Raw genomic sequence first — 23,190 nt, 5'->3', positions numbered from 1 at the left:
CCCATGATACCATACCCTTCCAAACTTCCTCCAGCCACTTCTTCACAATGTTGCAATTAGGGACTTTACCAGATGCAATGACTTCATTTCATCCAATGTCCCTTTCTAATCTGCACAGCTGTTCTCAAAGTCTTTGCTCAAGTGTTCATGTTATTGGTCATGTCCAAGTTCAGCTGATCTCCATTGTTTCCAGTTCCTTGAGATTTTATCCAAACAGAAGTAGTTCCTTCAAAATTCAAAACAATACTTATGACAATTATCTTTATACCAAACTAACTGAGAGAAAGCATTTATGTCATCAAGTGGTAGACTCAAGGATTTTTTCATCAATTACCAATTGATATTTCAAACCCACAGCTATATTGATTCTGTTAATAATGGATTATTGGGTTCTTTTGACAGAGAGAAGCAATAATCTGTGCTGTGCTTTTTGTCGTGTTTACTGCAGACGCTGAAGTTTAAGAAGATCTCTTTGCTGGGGTGGAGTGATGGTGGTATAACAGCCCTCATTGCAGCTGCAAAATACCCATCTTACATCCATAAGATAGTGATCTGGGGGGCCAACGCCTATGTGACTGAGGAAGATGAGATGATTTATCAGGGTAGGTTCCACAGATGTCATGATAAGTAGCATCCTCCTCTCCCCTCTCCCCTTCAATTCTTATTTTGATATGTCCTGGCAAGCCATATCTCATCCTCTTCTAGTTCTCATTTCTAAGGTAGGAATAATAATTTCTCAGAAAAGTAATGCAATTTAGCCAGTCTTTGATTTAAAGCTTTCTCTTTCCAGAAGTGGCACATTTATGATTCAGGAAAGGGCAAAACTAGTATTTACATTTTCTCCTACTTGTAGTGAACTTATTCATAACCTCATTTAAAATAATGTGAGTGCAAAGGAAATATTGTAATCAAATATGAAACCTGATTTTTGATAAAGAATGTCTGTGCTATTCACATTTTTTATTTTATTTTTTTAATATTTTATTAAATGTATTGGGGTGACATTGGTCAACATATAGGTTTCAGGTGTGGATTTCTATATTATAAGATCAGTATATTGCACCATGTACTCACCACCCCAAGTCAGATCTTCTCCTGGCATCATATATTAGGACCCCCTTCTCCCTCATCCCTCTTGCCTCTGGTAACCACCACACTGCTGTTTGTTTTCATGAATTTAAGTTTTATATCCCACATATTACTGAAATCATATGGTTCTTAGCTTTTTCTGACTGACTTATTTCACTTAGCATAATATTCTCAGGATCCATCCATGTTGTTGCAAATGCCGCAATTTCATCTTTTATTATAGCCAAGTAGTATTCCATTGTGTATATGTACCACATCTTCTTTGTCCAGTCCCCTGTTAGAGGGCATTTTGGTTGTTTCCATGGCTTGGTCACCATGAATAATGTGGCAGTGAATATAGGGATGCATATATCTTTGTGAATACACGATTTCAAGGTTTTCGGGGATATACCCAAGAGAGAGACTGTTGGATCATATGGTAGCTCTATTCTCAAATTTTTGAGGAATCGCCTGATTGCTTTCCATAGTGGTTGTACCAGTCTACATTCCCACCAGCAATGGATGAGGGTTCCCTTTTTTCCACAACCTCTCCAACACTTGTTATTGCTTGTCTTGTTGATAATGGCCATTCTAACTGGTATAAGGTGGTATCTCATTGTGGTTTTGATTTGTATTTCCCTAATTGCTAGTGAGGTTGAATCTCTTCATATATCTTTTGGCTGCTCATTTGTCTTCTTGGGAGAGGTATATTGTTAGGTCCTCTTCCCATTTTTTGATTGGGTTGTTTGTTTGGTGTTGAGTTTTATGAGTTCTTTATATATTTTAAAGAAAATTAAACCTTTGTCAGAGTAACTATTTTCAAATATCATCTCCCATCTGGTTGGCTGCCTCTTTCTTTGTTTTGTTGTCAGTGTCTTGCTGCTTTTATTTCCCTTGCCTTTAGAGTTAAGTTCATAAAATGCTCTCTATGACCAAAGTCCATAAGTTTGATACTGTATTTTCTTCTATATAACTTATTGTTTCAGATCTTATATTTATGTCTTTGATCCATTTTGAATTAATTTTTGTACATGGGGACAAACTATAATCCAATTTAATTCTTTTGCCTGTGGTTTCCAGTTTTCCAACCATTTATTAAAGAGATCATCTTTACTGCATTGTTTCTGGCTCTTTTGTCAAAAATTATCTATCTGTATACATGTGGTTTTATAGCTGAGCTCTCTATTCTGTTTCATTGATCTGTGTGTCTGTTTCTCTGCCAATATCATGCTGTTTTGATTATTATAGTTCTGTAGTATAATTTGAAGTCTGGTAGCATGATACCTCAAGCTTCATTCTTTTTTATCAAGATTGCCTTGGCTATTTGGGGTCTTTTGTGGTTCCACACAAGTCTGATGATTTCTTGTTCTGTTTCTTTAAATATTACATTCAGAGGCAGAAGCAATTGCCCCACATTGTTGGAAAACCTCTCGCCCATCCTGTGGACAATTGCCTGAGGCTACTCAAGACTGAATACAATCAGTCTTCAAGCAGAGGCAGGTCTCTGGAGGCTTTGAGTCTTTGCCTGATGTAATTAGTCAGAAAAAGCATTTGACACTGTCCTGCACTAGATATTGGGAAGCATAGCAGATCTAGTTAATACATAGTCACAAACCCAAATAGGCAGGCAAAATGGGGAGACAAAAAACAACAATCTACAAATCAAAGAACAAGAGAATTTTCCAGAAGAAGAGGTAACTGAAATGGAGATAAGAAATTTATCAGACATAGAATTCAGAATAAAGATGGCAAAGATGCTCAACAGCATGAGAAAATATATAGTAACTATGAAGAATGGCATAGCACTAATAAAGAACACAGTGGAAGGAATACATAGCAGATTAGGGGAAGCCGAAGGTCGGATCAGTGAATTCGAAGACAGGGTAGAAAAAAATCACTCAATCAAAGAACCAAAAAGAAAAAAACAATTTAAAAACAGGGGGGCACTTTAAGGGAGCTGTGGGACTACATGAAATGTAACAATCCTATCTAATAAAGAGGGATTGTGCAAATTGACCATCACTCTTTCACAAAACTGGCGGCGCCCATAGCCACAAGATGGCAGTGCCCAGTCCCCTCAGCACTGCTGGAGTTCCCCAGTCCTTTCAGCCCCACTGGGCTGGTGGGGGGCAGGGATGTGGTGCAGCCAGACCGCCCTTAGGTGGGTCTGGCCGCTCCTTGCACCTGCTACCGGAGTCCCACAGTCCTTTCAGCCCAGCTGGGGGACGGGGGGGGAGGGAGGGGTGGCAGGCGCATGGTGCAGCCGGACTCACCCTCAGCCCCCCAGCTGTCCAGGGCCGGCCCAAGGCACAGGAAAGCCTCGGATGGCGGCTGCCCAGGTGCCTAGGGCCAGCCGAGGCTTGTGCTGCTGGCAGTGGCAGCAGCAGAGGTGTGATGGGGGCATTGCCTTCCCCTGATAACTGGGTTGCCTCCCGCCCCTGAGGTCTCCCAGACTGTGAGAAGGGGCAGGCCGGTCTGAGGGACCCCCCTCTCCAGTGCATGAATTTTCATGCACTGGGCCTCTAGTATTCGCATAATAGGTGTCCCAGAAGGACAAGAAAGTGAGCAAGGGATAGAGAACGTGTTTGAATAAAGGCAGAAAATTTCCCTAACCTGATGAAGGAAAAAGTCACACAAGTACAAGAAGCACAAAAAGTCCCAAGCAAGAACCCACATAGGCCCATGCCCAGAATCTTAAAGGCAGCAAGAGAAAAGTAATTTGATACCTACAAAGGAGCTCCAGCAAGGCTGTGTGTTAGTACAACAGATACAAACTTGATGAACTCCATGGGGTCCCACTCTAAGCAACCCTCCTGGGGATCAGTCACAGGGGGAAACAGTGGTTCTACTGCAATAGCTCTTGGTTTACAGATAATATGCTCTTTGACACAATTCCAAGGGCAATGGGAAGTGAGTTTTGGGATTCCAAGCAGCAGCAGGGCTCTGTGATTCCATTTCTTTGTCTGAAACACCACTGCCAACCAGACAGTGGAGAGCCACACGGCAGAACCCAATGCTCTGATATCTGTTCTCTCTCTTGCCTCTCACCCTGCTGGTCTACCCTCCCTTCCCCACAGCTCTCTGTTCCTCCTGGCTGGGTGTGAGCTCCCAGTTGCTGGCTGCGTCTTCAGGTCAGCTGTGCTTTCCCTCTTCTTGTTTCCCTGTTTATTCCTGGTTGCCCACCTTTAGATGTTTTAATGCATGGGTCTCTCAGGCATGCATCTGTGTTGCTCAGGGATGTATTTGTTGAATTATAGTTGGTTAATTTGTTGAAATTTCACGGGGAGAGGACAAGGGGTTTTTCACACCGCCATTCCTCTCTATTGACATGTTTTAAGACAGTACAGCTGCGTTGCTTGGAGGTGGGATTGCCCCACAGGCTTATCTTTGATGTCTGTAGAGACATGAGAACATTTCCAGTTCACCATCTGTTTTTGTTAAGACTCGGGCACCAATGGGGAGGCTATTGCAGTGAGTCTTAAAGACGAATATGGGGTGTTCCCCTTCATCCCCATTTCCTCCTCCACTTCCAGTATAGCTACCAGGACCTGGATTGGTGGCCATGTACACCTTGGCGACTGTTGTTATAACAAGGCACCCAGTCATGGAATGTCAGTTGGCAATTCAGGAGTTGCTTAGCCAGCAGGCTGCCCAAATTGAGACCGCCCGGCCCTGAGGAGGAGAGAAGGGCGCATCAGTATCTGGGGGTCCCTGGAGCACAAAGTGAAATTGACGTGGGCTACCCTCCCCCCACCACATGCTGGCCTGGCGCACCAAGACCCTTCTCTTCAGGCCAGGAGCTTTTTGTCCTGAGTGTGTTTCTGTAGGTTTCCAGATGGCCTACCCCAGACAAGGCCAGGAAGATCAGAAGTTTTCTCTCTTTTATCTACATATGTTTGGTTTTGCCTCTTGGCCTACAAAGCCTAAAATATTTACTCTCTGGTCCTTTACAGAAATAGCTTGCAGACCCATGTGCTAGAATATTACAAGTCTAGTCTTTTTCAGCTGTTCTGCAATTCACATGACTTAAGTAAGCTCTTTAATGGCAATGTTTTATTATAGAATCTTAGTTCTTTTTTGTTGTTGTTAATCATCACCCAAGGATATTTTTCCATTGATCTTTAGAGAGAGTAGAAGGGAGAGGGAATGACAGAGAGAGAGAGAGAGACATCGATTGGTTGCCTCCTGTAGGTGCCCTAACCTGGGCCAGGGATTGAGCCTGAAATCCTGGACCGGAATTGAACCCAGAACCCTTCAGGCCAACACCCTATCCACTGAGCCAAACTGGCTACGGCTGTAGAACCTTAGCTCTTGACAGTCTTTCTGTTGGATAAAGAACTATGAAATTCTTAAACGATAAGTCTGATTTTGTTTCCAATCCCAGTCGGAACTCCTGCCTGTCCTTAGTGTATTGCCCCCTGGTTCCAAGGAGAGTGGCTCTTGTGTAAAGCCATTCCACTCTGTTGCTAGTCCTTTCCCTCCTGCTGCCTCTAGGACATGGTGCCTTTGGTTCTCCCTCCCTCTCCTGTATTATTGACTTCTCTCCCTGGACCTTTCCTCTCAGCCTATAAAGGCGGGCATGGTTCCTCCTCCAAAAGATTGCCCTTCTTACCTATAGTCACTACCTCACCATTCCTTGTCCTTTCCCACAGTCTTATGGAAAAAGTCTGCACTCTGCTTCTACACATTCTCTTCGCATTCCTTCTTCAGTCTCTTCTGGCCCATCTCCCATTCTGGCCCATACTGAAACTGTTCTCACTGAGGTAAGTATAATCTCCTTGTTTTCAAAGCCAGTGGATTCTTTTAGTGTTCTTTGTAGTATTCCCTTATTACTTTTTAAAAGTTTGTAAGGGCTATAGTGATAGCCCCTCTTTATTCTCTGAAACTGGTAATTTGTATCATCTCTCTTTTTATCCTGACCCAGATTAACTGGAAGATTATCAATTTCCTTGTTTTTTTTCAAAGATTTTCTGAACTTAATGTTCAGAAAAAATACGTTGTATGATTTCAATTCTTTTACATTTGTTTTATGTCCCAGAATATAGTCTATCTGGTAAATATTCTATGTGCATTTGAAAATAATATGTGCTATGCTGCTATTGGGTGAAGTGTTCTATAAATGTCAATTTGGTGAAGTTGGCTTATAGTGTTGTTCAGCCCTTCTATATCTTTTCTAATTTTTCTCCACTTGTCCTGTCAGTAATGGAGAGATAAATGTTGCAGTCTCCAGATATAATTGTGGATTTGTCTCTTTCTTCTTTTTTCATTTTTTGCTTTGTGTATTTTGGAGTACCAAATTTGGGAAATTTGTAGTCATTATTCTATCTGATATTTTTTCTTTGTCAACATCTTTCTCTTCTTCTGGAACTCTAATGGCACACGTGCTATAATGTCTGCCCAGTTTCTCCTTAACTTGTGTGAAGATGGCTTCCTGCCCACCAGTTCAGAGAAAACAGTGCCTTTATGCTACCACACCCATAGGACACCTACTGCCCATAGGTTCCTTGATCATTCTGCAGCATTTAAAAATATACACATTATATCTGTCTTGAAGTTCTTGCCACCGGGTTCTCTCAACTTCTCCCTCCTATCTCTGGTTTTCTCTGGCTTTGACACTTGCCCACTCTCCTCTGCTGAGCCCTGAACATTAGGGTCTCCCAAATGCCATCCTGGCACTCCGCTCCTCTTCTCACTCTTACACCTAGGAGCTTCAGTCAGTCTCTTGGCTTCACTGAACTCCCAAATCCAAGGTAGTCAATTTTTTAGTCAATTTTCATATCTGGTTGTCCCACATGTATCTGATACTATTCAGTATGTCTAAAATTGAACTCAGTCTTTCCTCCACAAACCTGTTTTACCTGCTAATTTTTTAATCTTGACAAATGATTCCCAATGGAATATCCTATCTAATAAAAGAGAAACATGGTAATTGGCGTACAACCGCTACCCTTCCCATTGGCTAATCAGCGAGATATGCAAATTAACTGCCAGCCAAGATGGCGGCCAGCAGCCAGGCAGCTTGAAACTAACATGAGACTTGCTTGCTTCAGTGACGGAGAACTCCAACGTTTCCTGCCTGCCTTGCCGGCCTCTGAGCCTGCAGTTTAAGAAACATTGTAACGAATATAGAAGCTAAACAAAACCCCAGAAACCTGCTTTCAGCGAGCCTGGGATCTCAGAGCTGGAGTTGATACAGAGTTTCGATTATAGAACCGAAACAAACCAGATACCTGCTTTCAGGAGCGGAGGCCTAAGAGCTGGAGCCTCAGAGCTAAAGCTGGCCCAGAATTTTAAAAAAGAAAGAAAAAAAGGAGCGGTTGGGAGCTTCCGTCACCCGCCAGCCTGAAAACAGCCCTCAGCCCCTCACCCAGACTGGCCAATCACCCCAGTGGGGACCCCCACCCTGAAGGGTGTGTGACCAGCTGCAAACAGTCATCATCCCCTCACCTAGGCTGGTCAGGCACCCCAGTGGGGACCACCACCCTGATCCAGGACACCCTTCAGGGCAAACCAGCCAGCCCCCACCCATGCACCAGGCCTCTACCCTATATAGTAAAAGGGTAATATGCCTCCCAGCACCGGGATCAGCGGAGCTGAGAGGCCTCCCAGCACCGGGATCAACGTGACAGGGGGCAGCGCCCAAACCCCCTGATTGCCCTGCGGCTCTGTGTGTGACAGGGTGCGGCGCCTCAACCCCCTGATCGGCCCTGCTCTGTGTGTGACAGGGTGAGGCGTCCCCCCCCCCCCCCACCACGGGCCCTGCTCTGTGTGTGACGGAGTAGAGCCATAACCTCCCCATCGGCCCTGACCTGAGTGTGACAGTGGCGGCGCCCCAACCCCCTGATTGGCCCTGCTCTGTGGGTGATAGAGGGCGGCGCCACCCCCCCCCCCCCCACGGGCCCTGCTCTGTGTGTGATGGGGTAGAGCCATAACCTCCCCATCGGCCCTGACCTGAGTGTGACAGGGGGCGGTGCCCTAACTCCCCTATTGGCCCTACTCTGTGAGTGACGGGGGGGGGGGGGGGAGCTCCTCAACCCCCTGATCGGCCCTGCTCTATGCATGACAGGCGGGAGCTCCCCAACCCCCTGATTGACCCTGCTCTGTGCGTGACAGGGTACGGAGCCCCAACCCCCCTGATTGGCCCAGCTCTGTGCATGACAGGGGGTGGTGCCGCAACCTCCCCATCGACCCTGCCTTGAGTGTGACAGGGGTCGGTGCCCCAACCCCCCAATTGGCCCTACCCTGAGCGTGACTGAGGGTGGCATCGCAACCTCCCAATCTGCCTTGCTCTGTGCATGACAGGGGAAGGCGCCCCAACTCCCTAATCGGCCCTGCTCTGAGCCCGACCAGGGGCTGCACCTAGGGATTGGGCCTGCCCTCTGCCATCCGGGAGCAGGCCTAAGCCAGCAGGTCGTTATCTCCCGAGGGGTCCCAGACTGCGAGAGGGCACAGGCTGGGCTGAGGGACCCCCCCCCCCCCCCGAGTGCACCAATTTTTGTGCACCGGGCCTCTAGTTTAGAAATAAGTAGTAATTAAAAATATTTATTGAATGCCTGCTGTGAACTAACATTTTTACCCCATGTACAATGTCCTGTAAATTAGCTATTACTCAGCCTGTTTTTTAAATGATCAAAGAAATGAAAAAACCTGCAACAGTGGCACAGCTGGGAGATGGCACTTCATGTCTGACTCTGAGGCGAAGCGTTTACCCTCTGCAACATAGTCATCTAGCCCTTTGCATCTTCCTGCATTCTTCCTTTGCTCTGTCTGCAATCCATCCTCCCTTCCATCCCTCCTGCCAGGCTCCAGGTCCAGACCCTGAGTCAGTCTCCACTTGGATTGATTCAACACCTTTCTAACCAGTCCCCATTTTTACCTCCTTTCAATCTTCTTTCCACACTGCTCTGATAGGAATCTGGTAGGATGTAAATCTCATGATATCTTACTTAAAAATCCTTTAAGGTCTCCCATGGCTTTCTTGATAAGAACGTTCAAATTTCTCAGGTTTGCTCACAGAGTTTGAGTGACCCAGCACCCTCTATCTTTGTAGGTCCATCTCCCACTATTTTTCTCTTCCCCACCCCCACACACCCATCATTTCCTTCAGCACCTGAGGAGTCCTGAAGTTCTGGCAGTAGGTGGCATGGTTCTCTGCCTCTGCTGCTGCACATGCTATTCTTGCGCCCATATTTGCATACTGACTTCTGCTCTCACTGAATTGAATATAGCAATATATCCTCTAGGCCAGGGGTGGGCAAACTTTTTGACTCGAGGGCCACAATGGGTTCTTAAACTGGACCGGAGGGCCGGAACAAAAGCATGGATGGAGTGTTTGTGTGAACTAATATAAATTCAAAGTAAACATCATTACATAAAAGGGTACGGTCTTTTTTTTTTTTAGTTTTATTCATTTCAAACGGGCAGGGCCGTAGTTTGCCCACGGCTGCTCTAGGCAGCCCCACCCTGCCACTCCCTTCCCACTGCCCATTTGAGCTCAATGACCCTCTTCTGTCCTCCCCCACCCTCTCCCATGACACTTAGGACCCTCTAATCCCATGGTTGTTCGCAAGTTCCTGACTGAAGAGCAGAGATGCTATCTTGTTCAAGTTTGTATCTGTTGTGACTAACACACAGCAGACTTCCAATAATGTTTACTGGATTAACTCACTAATTAATGATGAATGAGTGTTTTCTTCATTAAGTATCCAGTGCTTATCACACATTATATGCTCAGAAAGAAATATATCAGTTTCTTTTTGGATATAAATTAGTTGTTTTGGATTAACAAACAGTGATTCAAATGGTTACTTTAGGAACTTAACTATGAAACGTAATTACTACTTATTTTTGGTGGAAATTATACTTTGGTGTAAAACTGGCTTCCTCTTTTAAAAAATTACAGAAGTAAATATATAAATACATGAACTATTTTTGAGTGCTTGTTATAGGCCAAGCACTGTTGTTAGCACATTTAATCTCTAACTTATTTGCTTTTATCCCATAATGTTATTATAATTCTCATTTCTTAGGTAGGGAAACTATATCACAGAGAAGTTAAGGAACTTATTTGCTCAGGGTCGCAGAGCCAGTGAGTGCAAGAGCTGGGATTCAGAAGTAGGCAGTGTGACTTCTAAGCCTGTGTTCTAACCACAGCACTTGGTGTGAACAACTGGCTTGCCCAGCTTCAGCTGGATTTCCCTGCCCTTGAGATTTAGGTAATATTTCCTGTGGGAGGCCAAGGTCTTATCCCAGATTTCACATTCCCATAGGTACCTCTTGCTCCAGATGCCTGGCTTTACTAAGTTAATTCATTTGAAGGATCGCCTGCTGTCACAGTGTTGCAGTGACCCAGGGACCTCTGTCTTTCTAGGTCTATCTCCTACTTTTCTCTTCCCTACCCCAGAACCCATCCTTTCCTTCAGCACCTCGTTAATCCAGTAAACATTATTGGAGCTACATTGGAGCTCATTAATCCAGTAAACATTGGACATCTGCTGTGTGTTAGTCACAACAGATACAAACTTGAATGAGATAGCATCTCTGCTCTTCAGTCAGGAACTTGTGAACAACCATGGGATTAGGCAGAGCTCCTCAAACTTTTTAAACAGGGGGCCAGTTCACTGTCCCTCAGACCATTGGAGGGCCGGACTATAGTTTAAAAAAAACTATGAACAAATTCCTATGCACACTACGGCGGCAAAAACACCTGGCGGGCCAGATAAATGTTTTCGGCGGGCCGCATGTGGCCCGCGGGCCGTAGTTTGAGGACGGCTGGATTAGAGGGTCCTAAATGTCATGGGAGGGATTTACATTTTAGTAAGAAAAATATCTTCATTTTGAGCTTAGCCAATTTAGTTCGTAAAAGGTCTTGGCCTTCCCACCTTGGGGGACTTACTTTATTTTGTAAAAATGTATATAAATTTATAAAATATATGTTTAAAATATTATATACAATATATTAATATTATATATTAATGTTATAGGAATGTATAATAATATTAGATATATGTCATAAACATATATTTATATTTTATTATATGCTATAATATATGTTTTATTATATGTTTTGTTTTTGAACTATACTGAGTGATTTCACACTGTAGCTCATCTTTTGTGATACTTCAGGGAGCATTATATTTCTAGAATTCATTCATGGTGTTGTTGTATCATATTCCATTGAGCAAGCATGCTGCGTTCTACATTCCCTTTCTTTTATCAGTGGACAATGGGTCTGTTTCCAGTGTTGTTACGAACATTCTTGTATTTGTCCTGTGGGGCATGTGAGCCACAGTGTCTCTCTAGGGCAGCTGTGGGCAAACTACAGCCTGTGGGCTGGATCCAGCCCGTTTGAAATGAATAAAACTAAAAAAAAAAAGACCGTACCCTTTTATGTAATGATGTTTACTTTGAATTTATATTAGTTCACACAAACACTCCATCCATGCTTTTGTTCTGGCCCTCCGGTCCAGTTTAAGAACCCATTGTGGCCCTCGAGTCAAAAAGTTTGCCCACCCCTGCCTAGGGTGTAGGAAATTGCTGAGTGTTGTGGAATACAAATGTACTCCATTGCCAGTGACAGATTGTTCTGCAACTACATAAATTTACACTTCCACCAGCAACGCATGAGGTACCTTAACTTAGATCCTCATCAAAGCTTGGAATCATCAGCCCTGGCCAGTTTTGCGCAGTGGATAGAGCGTTGCCCCACAGACTGAAGGGTCCCTGGTTTGATTCCAGTCAAGAGCATGTACCTCAGTTGCAGGCTCTATCCCAGAGGCAACCAATTGATGTGTCTCTCTCACATTGATGTTTCTCTTTCTCTGTCTCTCCCTCTCCCTTCCACTTTCTCTAAAAATCAATGGAAAAATATCCTCTAGTGAGAATCATCATACTTCTTAATTCCAGCCAGTCAAATGTGTGTAAAATGGTATCTTATTGGGGGCCCTAAATTTGCAATAGGGGTGAGAATATTTTTATGTGTTTATGCACCACTGGGTTTTTTCTTCTGTACTATACTTATTCATGTCTTTTTTTGGGGGGGTGGGGGGGAGGGGAGTGGAAGGGAGGGGGAGAGACAGAGAAACATCGATGTAAGAGAGACGCATCGATTGGTTGCCTCCCATATAAGCCCCAACCAGGGTCAGGGATCGAGCCTGTACCGAGGTATGTGCCCTTGACCAGAATTGAACCTGGGACCCTTCAGTCCACAGGCCGACACTCTAACCACTGAGCGACCGGCTAGGGCCATGTCATTTCTTTTTCTTGATTTTTAAGCTTTTGTCATGTAATAATTACACATATAACACAATATGTTCAACAGGTATACTTTATTAGTTGTAACAACAGACTAGATCACTTCCAATATTATTTCAGTGTTACTGGTTTGCAGCAGGGGTGGGTTTTTTTTGTTTTTTGATAATGTGATTGCTATCCCCTTGCTAGTTAGTAATTGTGTTAGTAGTTATGTTGTACAGCTGTGGCTTGTCTTTTGCTTTCTTTATGGGCAGAATTATTTAATTCAATGTAAGGAAATGTTACAGTGTTTTATTTTCTCATTAACTTGATGAGTTTTTTTGTTTTTACATTTACCAAATTGTTAGTTTCTTTGCTCACCTGTCCTTCTTTCATCTCAGACATTCCTTCCAAGATCCTTTCTCTCTTTCCTGAAGTTATTCTTTAGAAGTTCTTTAAGGATAGGTCTGTTAACAGTACACACGGTTTTTACCTAAGAATGTCTTTTATGTCACCCTCATTCTTTAAAGATTGGCTAAGAATAGAAATATAAGTGGAAGATTATTTTCTCCAACATTACTCTCTGCTGCTTTCTTTAATTGCTGTTGGGAAGTTTTGCCAGTTTAATTTCCTTGCTGTGGAGTGATGTGTCTGATCTCTGCCTGTTTTTCAGATTTTCTCTTTTTCTTTGATATGTTGCTGATTTACTATTCTGTGTCTAAGTGTGGCTTCTTTTTATTTCTCTGATTTGGATTACATTTTATTTTTGTCTGTGGACTCTCCTCTTTTATCAGTTCTAAAAAACAGTCTTGCCTGTTTCTTTCAAGTCTTGCATGCCTGCATTCTCCTTCTCTCCTACTTTTCTGGGACTGGTTGGACTTTGTAGACCTTTTCATCTTCCCTACCTCTTGTTCATCTTCCTATCTCTCGGTGTGGTGTTCTGCATAATTTTTTAAACTTTCTCTTTTAAGTTTATTCTTTAACTTTGTAAAGATTCTGATTGTTTTGTGATCTTGATTAGGAGTGAGTATTTGCTTATTCTTACTCTGGGAACCACAGGAAAGACCAGTGAGTGTCATTGAGAATGCTTCCTCCACAGAGCATGTGCATTCGCTACTCCTGGGAACCACAGGGTCGGACCAGGCGGGCCAGTTTCATTTCAGCCAACCCAGGAGTCTCAGGTTCAGCTCCACCCTCCCAACCCCAGCTAATAGTCACATTTCCCCCAAAGCAGCCCTTTGAGTAGTCTTACCACTCTTTGTTCTATTTTCCGGGTTCACTTTCTCTTACACATACACATATCTACTCATATACATTCCTACTCTAGTTCATTAATTACTACAACTCCAACAATGCAGCAAAAACGAACATTCTAAAGATCTAGTTGTCTCACTGTAAGAAGACCTTTCAGAGGGTATGGTCTGCTGTATAGCCACAAAAAAATCTACAGGGAATATTTTTTAAATTTCTTTTTAAAGCCTTCCCCACCCCCTTTTCTTCTGGTAATTACCATACTGTTGTATGTGTCTATGAGTTGTTTTGTTTTTTATTACTTAATCCCTTCACCTTTTTCACCCAGCCCCGCAACCCCCCAATCCTCTGACAGCTGACAGTCTGTTCTCTGTATCTATGAGTCTGTTCCTATTTTATTAGTTTATTTTGTTCATTAGATTCCACATATGAGTGAAATCATATGGTACTTGTCTTTCTTAGCTAGCTTATTCCACTTAGCATAATACTTTCCAGGTCCATCCATGCTATTGCAAAGGGTAAGATTTCCTTCTTTTTTATGGCTGAGTAGATCCCATGTACAGGGAATTTTTTTTTCTTTATTGTTCAGATTATTACAGATGTTCCTCTTTTTTCCCCCCCTTAGCTCCCCTCCACCTGGTTCCCACCCCACTCCAGGCCTTCCCCCCCCCCCACTGACCTCGTCCATAGGTATAAGCTCTTTGTCCAATCTTTTCCCGCACCCCCACAACCCCTTCCCCCTGACAATTGTCAGTCCACTCCCTTTCTATGCCCCTGATTCTATTACATTTACCAGTTTCTTCTGTTCATCAGGTTTTTTATTCATTTGATTGTTAGGTTCACTTGTTGATAGATATGTATTTGTTGTCACTTTGTTGTTCTTAATTTTTTATCTTTACCCTTTTCTTCTTCTTCCTCTTCTTAGAGAATACCCTTGAGCATTTCATGTAATACTGGTTTGGTGGTGATGAACTCCTTTAGCTTTTTCTTGTCTGTGAAGCTCTTTATCTGACCTTCAATTCTAAATGATAGCTTTGCTGGGTAGAGTAATCTTGGTTGTAGGTTCTTGCTATTCATCACTTTGTATATTTCTTGCCACTCCCTTCTGGCCTGCATAGTTTCTGTTGAGAAATCACTGGCAGTCGTATGGGTACTCCCTTGTAAGTAACTAACTGTTTCTCTTGCTGCTTTTAAGATTCTCTCTTTGTCTTTTGCCCTGGCATTTTAATTATGGTGTGTCTTGGTGTGGTCCTCTTTGGATTTCTCTTGTTTGGGGTTCTCTGTGCTTCCTGGACTTGTAAGTCTATTTCTTTCACCAGGTAGGGGAAGTTTTCTGTCATTATTTCTTTTTTTTCTTTTTTTTTTTTTTTATTGCTTAAAGTATTACAAAGGGTATTACATATGTGTCCATTTTATCCCCCCGCCCTAGACAGTCCCCTAGCCTCCCCTATCCCCCAATGTCTTATGTCCACTGGTTATGCTTCTATGCATGCATACAAGTCCTTTAGTTGATCTCTTACCCCCCTACCTCCTGCCCCGCAACCCTCCCCGGCCTTCCTGCTGCAGTTTGACAATCTGTTTGAGGCAGCTCTGCCTCTGTATCTATTATTGTTCAAAAGTTTATAATGGTCTCTATTATCCATGAATGAGTGAGATCATGTGGTATTTTTCCTTCATTGACTGGCTTATTTCACTTAGCATAATGCTCTCCAGTTCCATCCATGACGTTGCAAATGGTAAGAGTTCCTTCCTTTTTAGAGCAGCATAGTATTCCATCGTGTAGATGTACACAGTTTTCTAATCCATTCATCTACTGATGGGCACTTAGGCTGTTTCCAGATCTTAGCTATGGTGAATTGTGCTGCTATGAACATAGGGGTGCATATATCCTTTCTGATTGGTGTTTCTGGTTTCTTGGGATATATTCCTAGAAGTGGGATCACAGGGTCAAATGGGAGTTCCATTTGTAGTTTTTTGAGGAAACTCCATACTGTCTTCCATAGTGGCTGCACCAGTCTGCATTCCCACCAGCAGTGCACAAGTGTTCCTTTTTCTCCACATCCTCTCCAGCACTTGTCGTTTGTTGATTTGTTGATGATAGCCAGTCTGACAGGTGTGAGATGGTACCTCATTGTTGTTTTGATTTGCATCTCTCGGATGATTAGTGACTTTGAGCATGTTTTCATATGTCTCTTGGCTTTCTGAATGTCCTCTTTTGAAAGGTGTCTATTTAGGTCCTTTGCCCATTTTTGGATTGGATTGTTTATCTTCCTTTTGTTAAGTTGTATGAGTTCCCTATAAATTTTGGAGATTAGGCCCTTATCGGATATGACATTGGCAAATATGTTTTCCCACACAGTGGGTTTTCTCGTTGTTTTGTTGATGGTTTCTTTTGCTGTGCAGAAGCTTTTTATTTTGATGTAGTCCCATTTGTTCATTTTCTCTTTAGTTTCAAGTGCCCTAGGAGCTGTATCAGTGAAGAAATTGCTTCGGCATATGTCTGAGATTTTGTTGCCTTTGGATTCTTCTAGAATTTTTATAGTTTCCTGTCGTACATTTAAGTCCTTTATCCATTTTGAGTTTATTTTTGTGTATGGTGTAAGTTGGTGGTCTAGTTTCATTTTCTTGCATATATCTGTCCAATTTTCCCAGCACCATTTATTGAAGAGACTATCTTGGCTCCATTGTATGTTCTTGCCTCCTTTGTCAAATATTAATTGAGCATATTGGTTTGGGCCGATTTCTGGGCTCTCTATTCTATTCCATTGATCTATATGCCTATTCTTGTGCCAGTACCAGGCAGTTTTGAGAACAGTGGCTTTGTAATACATCTTGATATCTGGTATTGAGATCCCACCTACTTTGGTCTTTTTCAGGATTGCTGCAGCTATTCGAGGTCTTTTTTTATTCCAGATGAATTTTTGGAGAGTTCGTTCTAGATCTCTGAAGTATGCCATTGGTATTTTAATGGGAAGTGCGTTGAATTTATAGATTGCTTTGGGTAGTATGGACATTTTAATGATGTTGATTCTACCAATCCATGAACACGGTATGTTCTTCCATCTGTTTATGTCTTCCTCTATATCTTTTTTCAACGTCCTGTAGTTTTCTGAGTAGAGGTCTTTTACCTCTTTAGTTAAGTTTATTCCTAGGTAGCTTAATTTTTTTGGTGCGATGGTAAACGGGATTGTTTTTATAATCTCTCTTTCTGAAAGTTCACTATTGGTGTATAGAAATGCCTCGGATTTCTTGGGGTTAATTTTGTATCCTGCTACATTGCCAAATTCATGTATTAAGTCCAGTAGCTTTTTGATGGAGTCTCTAGGGTTTTGTATGTATAATATCATGTCGTCTGCAAATAAGGACAGTTTTACTTCCTCTTTTCCAATTTGGATGCCTTTTATTTCTTCTTCTTGCCGAATTGCAATGGCTAACACTTCCAGTACTATGTTGAACAGGAGTGGTGAGAGGGGGCATCCCTGTCTTGTTCCTGTTCTTAGGGGAAATGGTGTTAGTTTTTGTCCATTGAGTATGATGTTGGCTGTGGGCCTGTCATATATGGCTTTTATTATGTTGAGGTATGATCCTTCTACTCCCACCTTGCTGAGAGCTTTTATCAAAAATGGGTGTTGAATTTTGTCAAATGCTTTTTCTGCATCAATTGATATGACCATGTGGTTTTTTTCTTTCAATTTGTTTATGTGATGTATCACGTTTATTGATTTGCGGATATTGTACCATCCTTGCATCCCTGGGATAAATCCTACTTGGTCATGGTGTATGATCTTTCTGATGTACTGCTGGATCCGATTTGCTAAGATTTTGTTGAGGATTTTGGCATCTATGTTCATGAGGGATATTGGCCTGTAATTCTCTTTCATTGTGTTGTCTTTACCTGGTTTTGGTATTAGGGTGATGCTGGCTTCATAGAATGAGCTTGGAAGTGTTCCTTCCTCTTGAATTTCTTGTAGTAGTCTGAGGAGGATAGGTTTTAGCTCTTCCTTGAATGTTTGGTAAAACTCCCCTGTGAAGCCGTCTGGTCCTGGGCTTTTGTTTGCTGGAAGCTTTTTGATGACTGCTTCAATTTCTTCCATAGTTATTGGCCTGTTGAGATTTTTAGATTCTTCCTGATTGAGTTTTGGAATGTTGTATTTTTCTAGGAATTTGTCCATTTCCTCCAGATTGTCTAGTTTGTTGGAGTAGAGCTGTCCATAGTATTTTTTAACAATCATTTGTATTTCTGTGGTGTCTGTTGTTATTTCGCCTCTATCGTTTCTGATTTTGTTTATTTGGGTCCTCTCTCTTTGCTTCTTGGTGAGTCTGGCTAGAGGTTTGTCAATCTTGTTTATCCTTTCAAAGAACCAGCTCTTGGTTTCATTGATTTTCTGTATTGTTTTTTTGGTCTCTATGTCATTTATTTCTGCTCTAATCTTTATTATCTCCTTCCTTCTGCTCACTCTGGGGTTTTCTTGTTGCTCTCTTTCTAATTCTTTGAGTTGTAGAGTTAGATGATTTACTACCATTTTTTCTTGTTTGTTGAGATAGGCCTGTAGAGCTATAAACTTCCCTCTCAGGACTGCTTTCATTGTGTCCCATAGGTTTTGGATTGTTGTGTTTTCATTGTCATTAGTTTCCAGGATGTTTCGAATTTCTTCTTTGATTTCATTGGTAACCCAATCAATATTTAATAGCATGCTATTCAGCTTCCAGGTGTTTGAGTATTTTGGGTTGTTTTTATTGTAGTTTATTTCTAATATTATGCCATCGTGGTCTGCGAAGACGCTTTTTATGATTTCAATTTTCTTGAATTTGGGGATACTTTGCTTGTGACCCAATATATGGTCTATTTTTGAATATGTCCTATGAGCATTTGAGTAGAATGTATATTCCCTGGCTTTCGGGTGAAGTGTTCTGAAGATGTCTATTAAGTCCATCTGATCTAGTGAGTCATTTAGGATTGCTGTATCTTTGCTGATTATTTGTCTAGAGGACTTATCCAGTGCTGTCAGTGGTGTATTAAAGTCCCCTACTATGATTGTATTGTTGTCGATGTCTCCTTTGATATCTTCCAGGAGTTTTTTTATGAATTTGGGTGCTCCTGCATTGGGTGCATATATGTTTACCAGGATTATATCTTCTTGTTGTATTGATCCCTTTAGTATTATGAAGTGGCCTTCCTTATCTCTTGTTATGGCCTTCACTTTGAGGTCTATTTTGTCCGATATAAGTATTGCTACCCCAGCTTTCTTTTCCTTTCCATTTGCCTGAAAGATATTTTTCCATCCTTTCACTTTCAGTCTGTGTGAGTCCCTTCTAATGAGGTGGGTTTCTTGTAGACAGCAGATGTATGGGTCATGTTTTTTTATCCATTCAGCCACTCGATGTCTTTTGTTTGGAGCATTTAGTCCGTTTACGTTTAAAGTTATTATTGAAAGGTACTTGTTTGTAGCCATTTCTGTTTTTGTGTGGCTGTTTTCTTTCTGAGCTTTTTATTTCTTATTTTTATACCAGTCCCTTTAGCATTCCTTGCATTGCTGGCTTGGTGGTGATAAACTCCCTTAGCCTTTTTTTGTCTGTGAAGCTTCTTATTTCCCCTTCAAGTTTGAATGATAGCCTTGCTGGATAGAGTATTCTTGGATTCAGTCCTTTGCTTTGCATCACTTTGTAAATTTCCGTCCATTCTTTTCTGGCCTGATGTGTTTCTGTTGAGAAATCATTTGACAATCTAATGGGAGATCCCTTGTATGTAACTTTCCGTCTCTCTCTTGCAGCCTGTAAGATTCTCTCTTTGTCCTGAACATTTGCCATGGTAATTATGATGTGTCTTGGTGTGGGTCTTTTTGGGTTCACCTTGTTTGGGACTCTCTGGGCTTGTGTGACTTTTTTCTTCCCCACCTCAAGGAAGTTTTCTGATATTATTTCTTCTAATAGGTTTTCTAATCCTTGTTCATCCTTCTGTTGTTCTGGTACCCCTATTATTCGTATGTTGTTTCGTTTCATGTTGTCCCAAAGCTCCCTTAGGCTCTCCTCCTGTCTTTTCATTTTTTTCTCCAATTGCAGTACATTTTGGGTGTGTTTTGCTTCCTTGTCTTCTAAATCACTAATTCGGTCCTCCGCTTCTCCTAGTCTACTGTTGATACTTTCAATGGAGTTTTTCATTGCAGCTATATCACTCTTCATATCTTCTTGGGTCTTACTTAAGTTGTTGATTTTTTCATCTGTTTCTTCTAGCTTCTTCCATATGTTATCGATTTTTTCATCTGTTTCTTCTAGCTTCTTCCATATGTTATCGATTTTTTCATCTGTTTCTTCTTGCTTCTTGCTGAGGTTGTCGATTTTTTCCTCCATCCGGTTTATGCACTCTAGGACCCTTATTCTGAATTCTTTTTCTGTCATGTTGCATGCCTCTGTATTACTTAGCTGCTTTTCTGGAGAGTCCTCCTTCTCTTTCCTTTGGGGGTTTCTTTGTCTACCCATGTTTGATCTCACTGACATATCTAGACGTTGAGTCGTTCAGTGGCTGCTCCCTTGGTGGCAGTGACTCCTTGGTCTGCGGTTCCTCTTCGGGCGGTTGCGGTAGCAGCTGCTCTTCAGTTGGCAGCAACTCCTCTGGTGGGTGCTGTTCACAGCTGTGGTGGCTCTTCTGGCTGGTGGGGCGAGGTTTCATGTACAGCTGCTGTTCCTCAGCAGAGGCTGTGGTGCTCAGGAGGTTGCTGTTGCTTGGATCTGCTGTGTTGATTTAAAGGCACAAAATACAACACAACAAGGCACCACGTACCAGGCACTATACACAAATATATTCACGATATTAATAACCCCAAATAAAGGTGACCACCTGAATTAAGAGAATTAGGGGATAAGGAAGAAGGAAGAGAAAAAGAGAAAAGAGAAAAAAGAAAAGAAAATTAGGGACCAAAAAAAGGAGTGCAAAAATGAAATTGGGAAAAAGGAGGGGGGAAAGTAAAAGCGAGAAAAGAAAGGAAAAGAAAAAAAAAGAGCGAAAAGAAAGAATGAAGTGGAAGAGGGGAAGAGACTTTTTATATGAGGAGAATACTCCTATAGAACAGCCATTAATCCCAACAAATTCCAGCAACAGCTCCCTGTAGATGAATGCAAACTAGAAACAACCAATAATATAACGATGAAAATAGAATGGAGAACACTAATCCCAAAATAAAATAAAGAGAAAATAAAATGGCACTTTAAAAAAAAATGGTAAAATGGTAGCAGTAATAATACTGGTTAAAAATAAGAAGGTAGTAATTAAAAGGGTAAAATCAGGTGATGGAAAAAAGAAGAAAAAAAAAAGAAGAAGAGGAAACGAAAAAAAAAGAAAAAAAATTGGTTTCTTAGTTAAAAGGTGAAAAAAGAAAAAAAAAATATTGCAGTAGTGAAGGTCCTTCGGTTCTTCTATTCTTCAGTGTGGCTCGCCTTAGACCTGCCAGGTATTCAGGAGAGTGTTGAGTTTCCCTGCGATACACTGTTCCTCTGTGTTGTAAACCACAGTCCTTATTTTAAAGCAAGCCGCATTTGTTTCCCAGACTGCCTTATTTTGTGTTTAGCAAAGAGTCAGTTTGTGGGTCAGCCTCTGGGTGGCAGTGTTCTGGGGTTGGCCTCTGAGGCTACAGGGCCTCTCTGTCCAGTGGAAGTTCACTGCCCAGAGCTGGCTGCGTAAGAGTTACCAGTGCTGTGTTGTTGCTGGGATTCTGTCATTATTTCTTCAAATAGGTTTTCAATATCTTGCTCTCTCTCCTCTTCTGGCACCCCCATAATTCAGATGTTGGTACGCTTGAGGTTGTCCCAGAGGCTCCTTACACTATCTTCATATTTTTAGATTCTTTTTTCTTTTTGCTTTTCAGGTTGGGTATTTTTTGCTTCTTCATATTTCAAATCTTTGCCTTGATTCTTGGGATCCTCTAGTCTGCTGTTGGATCTCTGTATATTATTCTTTATTTCATTCAGTGTATGCTTAATTTCTGATTGGTGCTTTTTCATATCCTTGAGGGTCTCACTAAATTTCTCGGAGGTTTCTAGAAGATTCTTGAGTAACCTTATAACTGTGGTTTTGAACTCTATATCCAGTATTTTGCTTTCATCCCTTTCTTTCATTTGTGACTTGTTTCTTTGTCTCTGCATTTTGGCTGCTTCCCTGTGTTTGTTTCTATGTACTGGGTAGCTGCTAAGTCTCCTTGAGTTGATAGAGTGGCCTTGTGTGGTAGGTGTCCTATAGGGCCCAGTGGCTCAGCCTCCCCAGTCACCTGAGGTGGATGCTGTTGATGCACACCTTTGTGGGCTGTTTGCACAGCCTTGTTGTAGTTAACCCTTGATTGCTGTTGGTATCACTGGGAGGAATTGACCTCCAGGCCAATTGACTGTGATGGCCAGCTGTGTCTACACTGGAAGATCTGTTGCACAGGAGACACCCTTATGGAGCAGGACTTGCTTCAGTGGGGCTTTGGTGCTCAATGAGTCTGCTTCTTGAGTGTGTCTCTTATGGATGTGAAGAGTTGTAATCTGGTATGGTCTCACTCTGACCACTGGCTCTTGGATCTCCAAGGAGGTGCAAGGTCAGCCACTGTCTGGGACCGCCTAGCACAGTGGTCGGCACACTTATTAGTCAACAGAGCCAAATATCAACAGTACAATGATTGAAATTTCTTTTGAGAGCCAAATTTTTAAAACTTAAACTATATAGGTAGGTGCATTGTTATTAACTTAATTAGGGTACTCCTAAGGCTTAGGAAGAGCCACACTCAAGGGGCCAAAAAGCCGCATGTGGCTCAAAAGCCACAGTTTGCCGACCATGGGCCTAGCAGGAGCTACAGAGACATCTGCAGATTCCTCCTCTTTTTATGGGGTTTGGAAATGCCCAGACAAGGTCCAGCTGTGAAGCAAGGCAGGCTGCTGCTGCCAGCCTTGGGTCTTCTTTTGGAAGCTCTGGGGCTCTCTGACCCAGCTGCAGTTTAACAGGTTTTATGCGGAGGGAGCACGGGCCATTCATATGCAAAAGCCAATGCACAGCTTGCGTGGGGTTGTAAACTGGGTGGGGCGGGGTCTCTGGGAATCACCAGGGTGGAGCAAACAGCAATGGCTGCTAGTCAGCCCTGCACCTGAGAGGTCCCTGGGTCTCAGCGTCCCACGCCCCCGCACAGGAACAGTGATCACTGTGAGCACCTCTGAGAGAAAGCTGTCCTCGCGTTCCTGTCCCAATGCCAGACAGTCCAGTTTCTCCTCGTATGTGTCTGGGTCCCCCAGAGTCTCAACCGTAACTGGAGTTCAGAGCAAGCGGAAGCTTGTATCTCCCGCGTGGTTAAAAGAGCAGCACATGCAGGTGCCAGCACTTTCCAGGCTCCGCACCTCTTACCAGTCTCAGTGCGCTTTCTTCACCTCTCTAGTTGTGGAACTTCCACTCAGCCAGCTTTCCCACGGTTCTGGGTGGTAGTTGTTCTGCCTTTTAGTTGTTATTTTGATGTGGTTGTGAGAGGCAGCAAGTATAGGTGTTCACCTATGCCGCCATCGTGGTTCTCTCTGTACAGGGAATTTTTACCTGGCCATCTTCACATGATCTTGCTAGCACCTCTCTCCATTCACTTCCCCCTCTCCTCCCCCCTTTCAACTTTCCTTTTTCTTCTTCCCAAA

General features: G+C 42.5%; 1 protein-coding gene across 1 annotated transcript in view; it reads left to right on the top strand.

Annotated features, from left to right (window-relative positions):
• BPHL (biphenyl hydrolase like) overlaps positions 1–23,190 on the top strand; it is a 51,266-nt gene that overhangs the window by 9,887 nt on the left and 18,189 nt on the right. Inside the window, exon 4 of the mRNA XM_036348686.1 lies at positions 449–602. Coding sequence (XP_036204579.1) covers positions 449–602 — 154 coding nt within the window. The remainder of the gene's footprint in view (positions 1–448; positions 603–23,190) is intronic.

The sequence above is a fragment of the Myotis myotis genome, unplaced genomic scaffold, assembly GCF_014108235.1.
Source record: "Myotis myotis isolate mMyoMyo1 unplaced genomic scaffold, mMyoMyo1.p scaffold_m19_p_2, whole genome shotgun sequence".
NCBI classification, from domain to species: domain Eukaryota; kingdom Metazoa; phylum Chordata; class Mammalia; order Chiroptera; family Vespertilionidae; genus Myotis; species Myotis myotis.
Note: the sequence above shows the minus strand (reverse complement) of the source record. Positions and strands in the feature narration are given on the sequence as shown.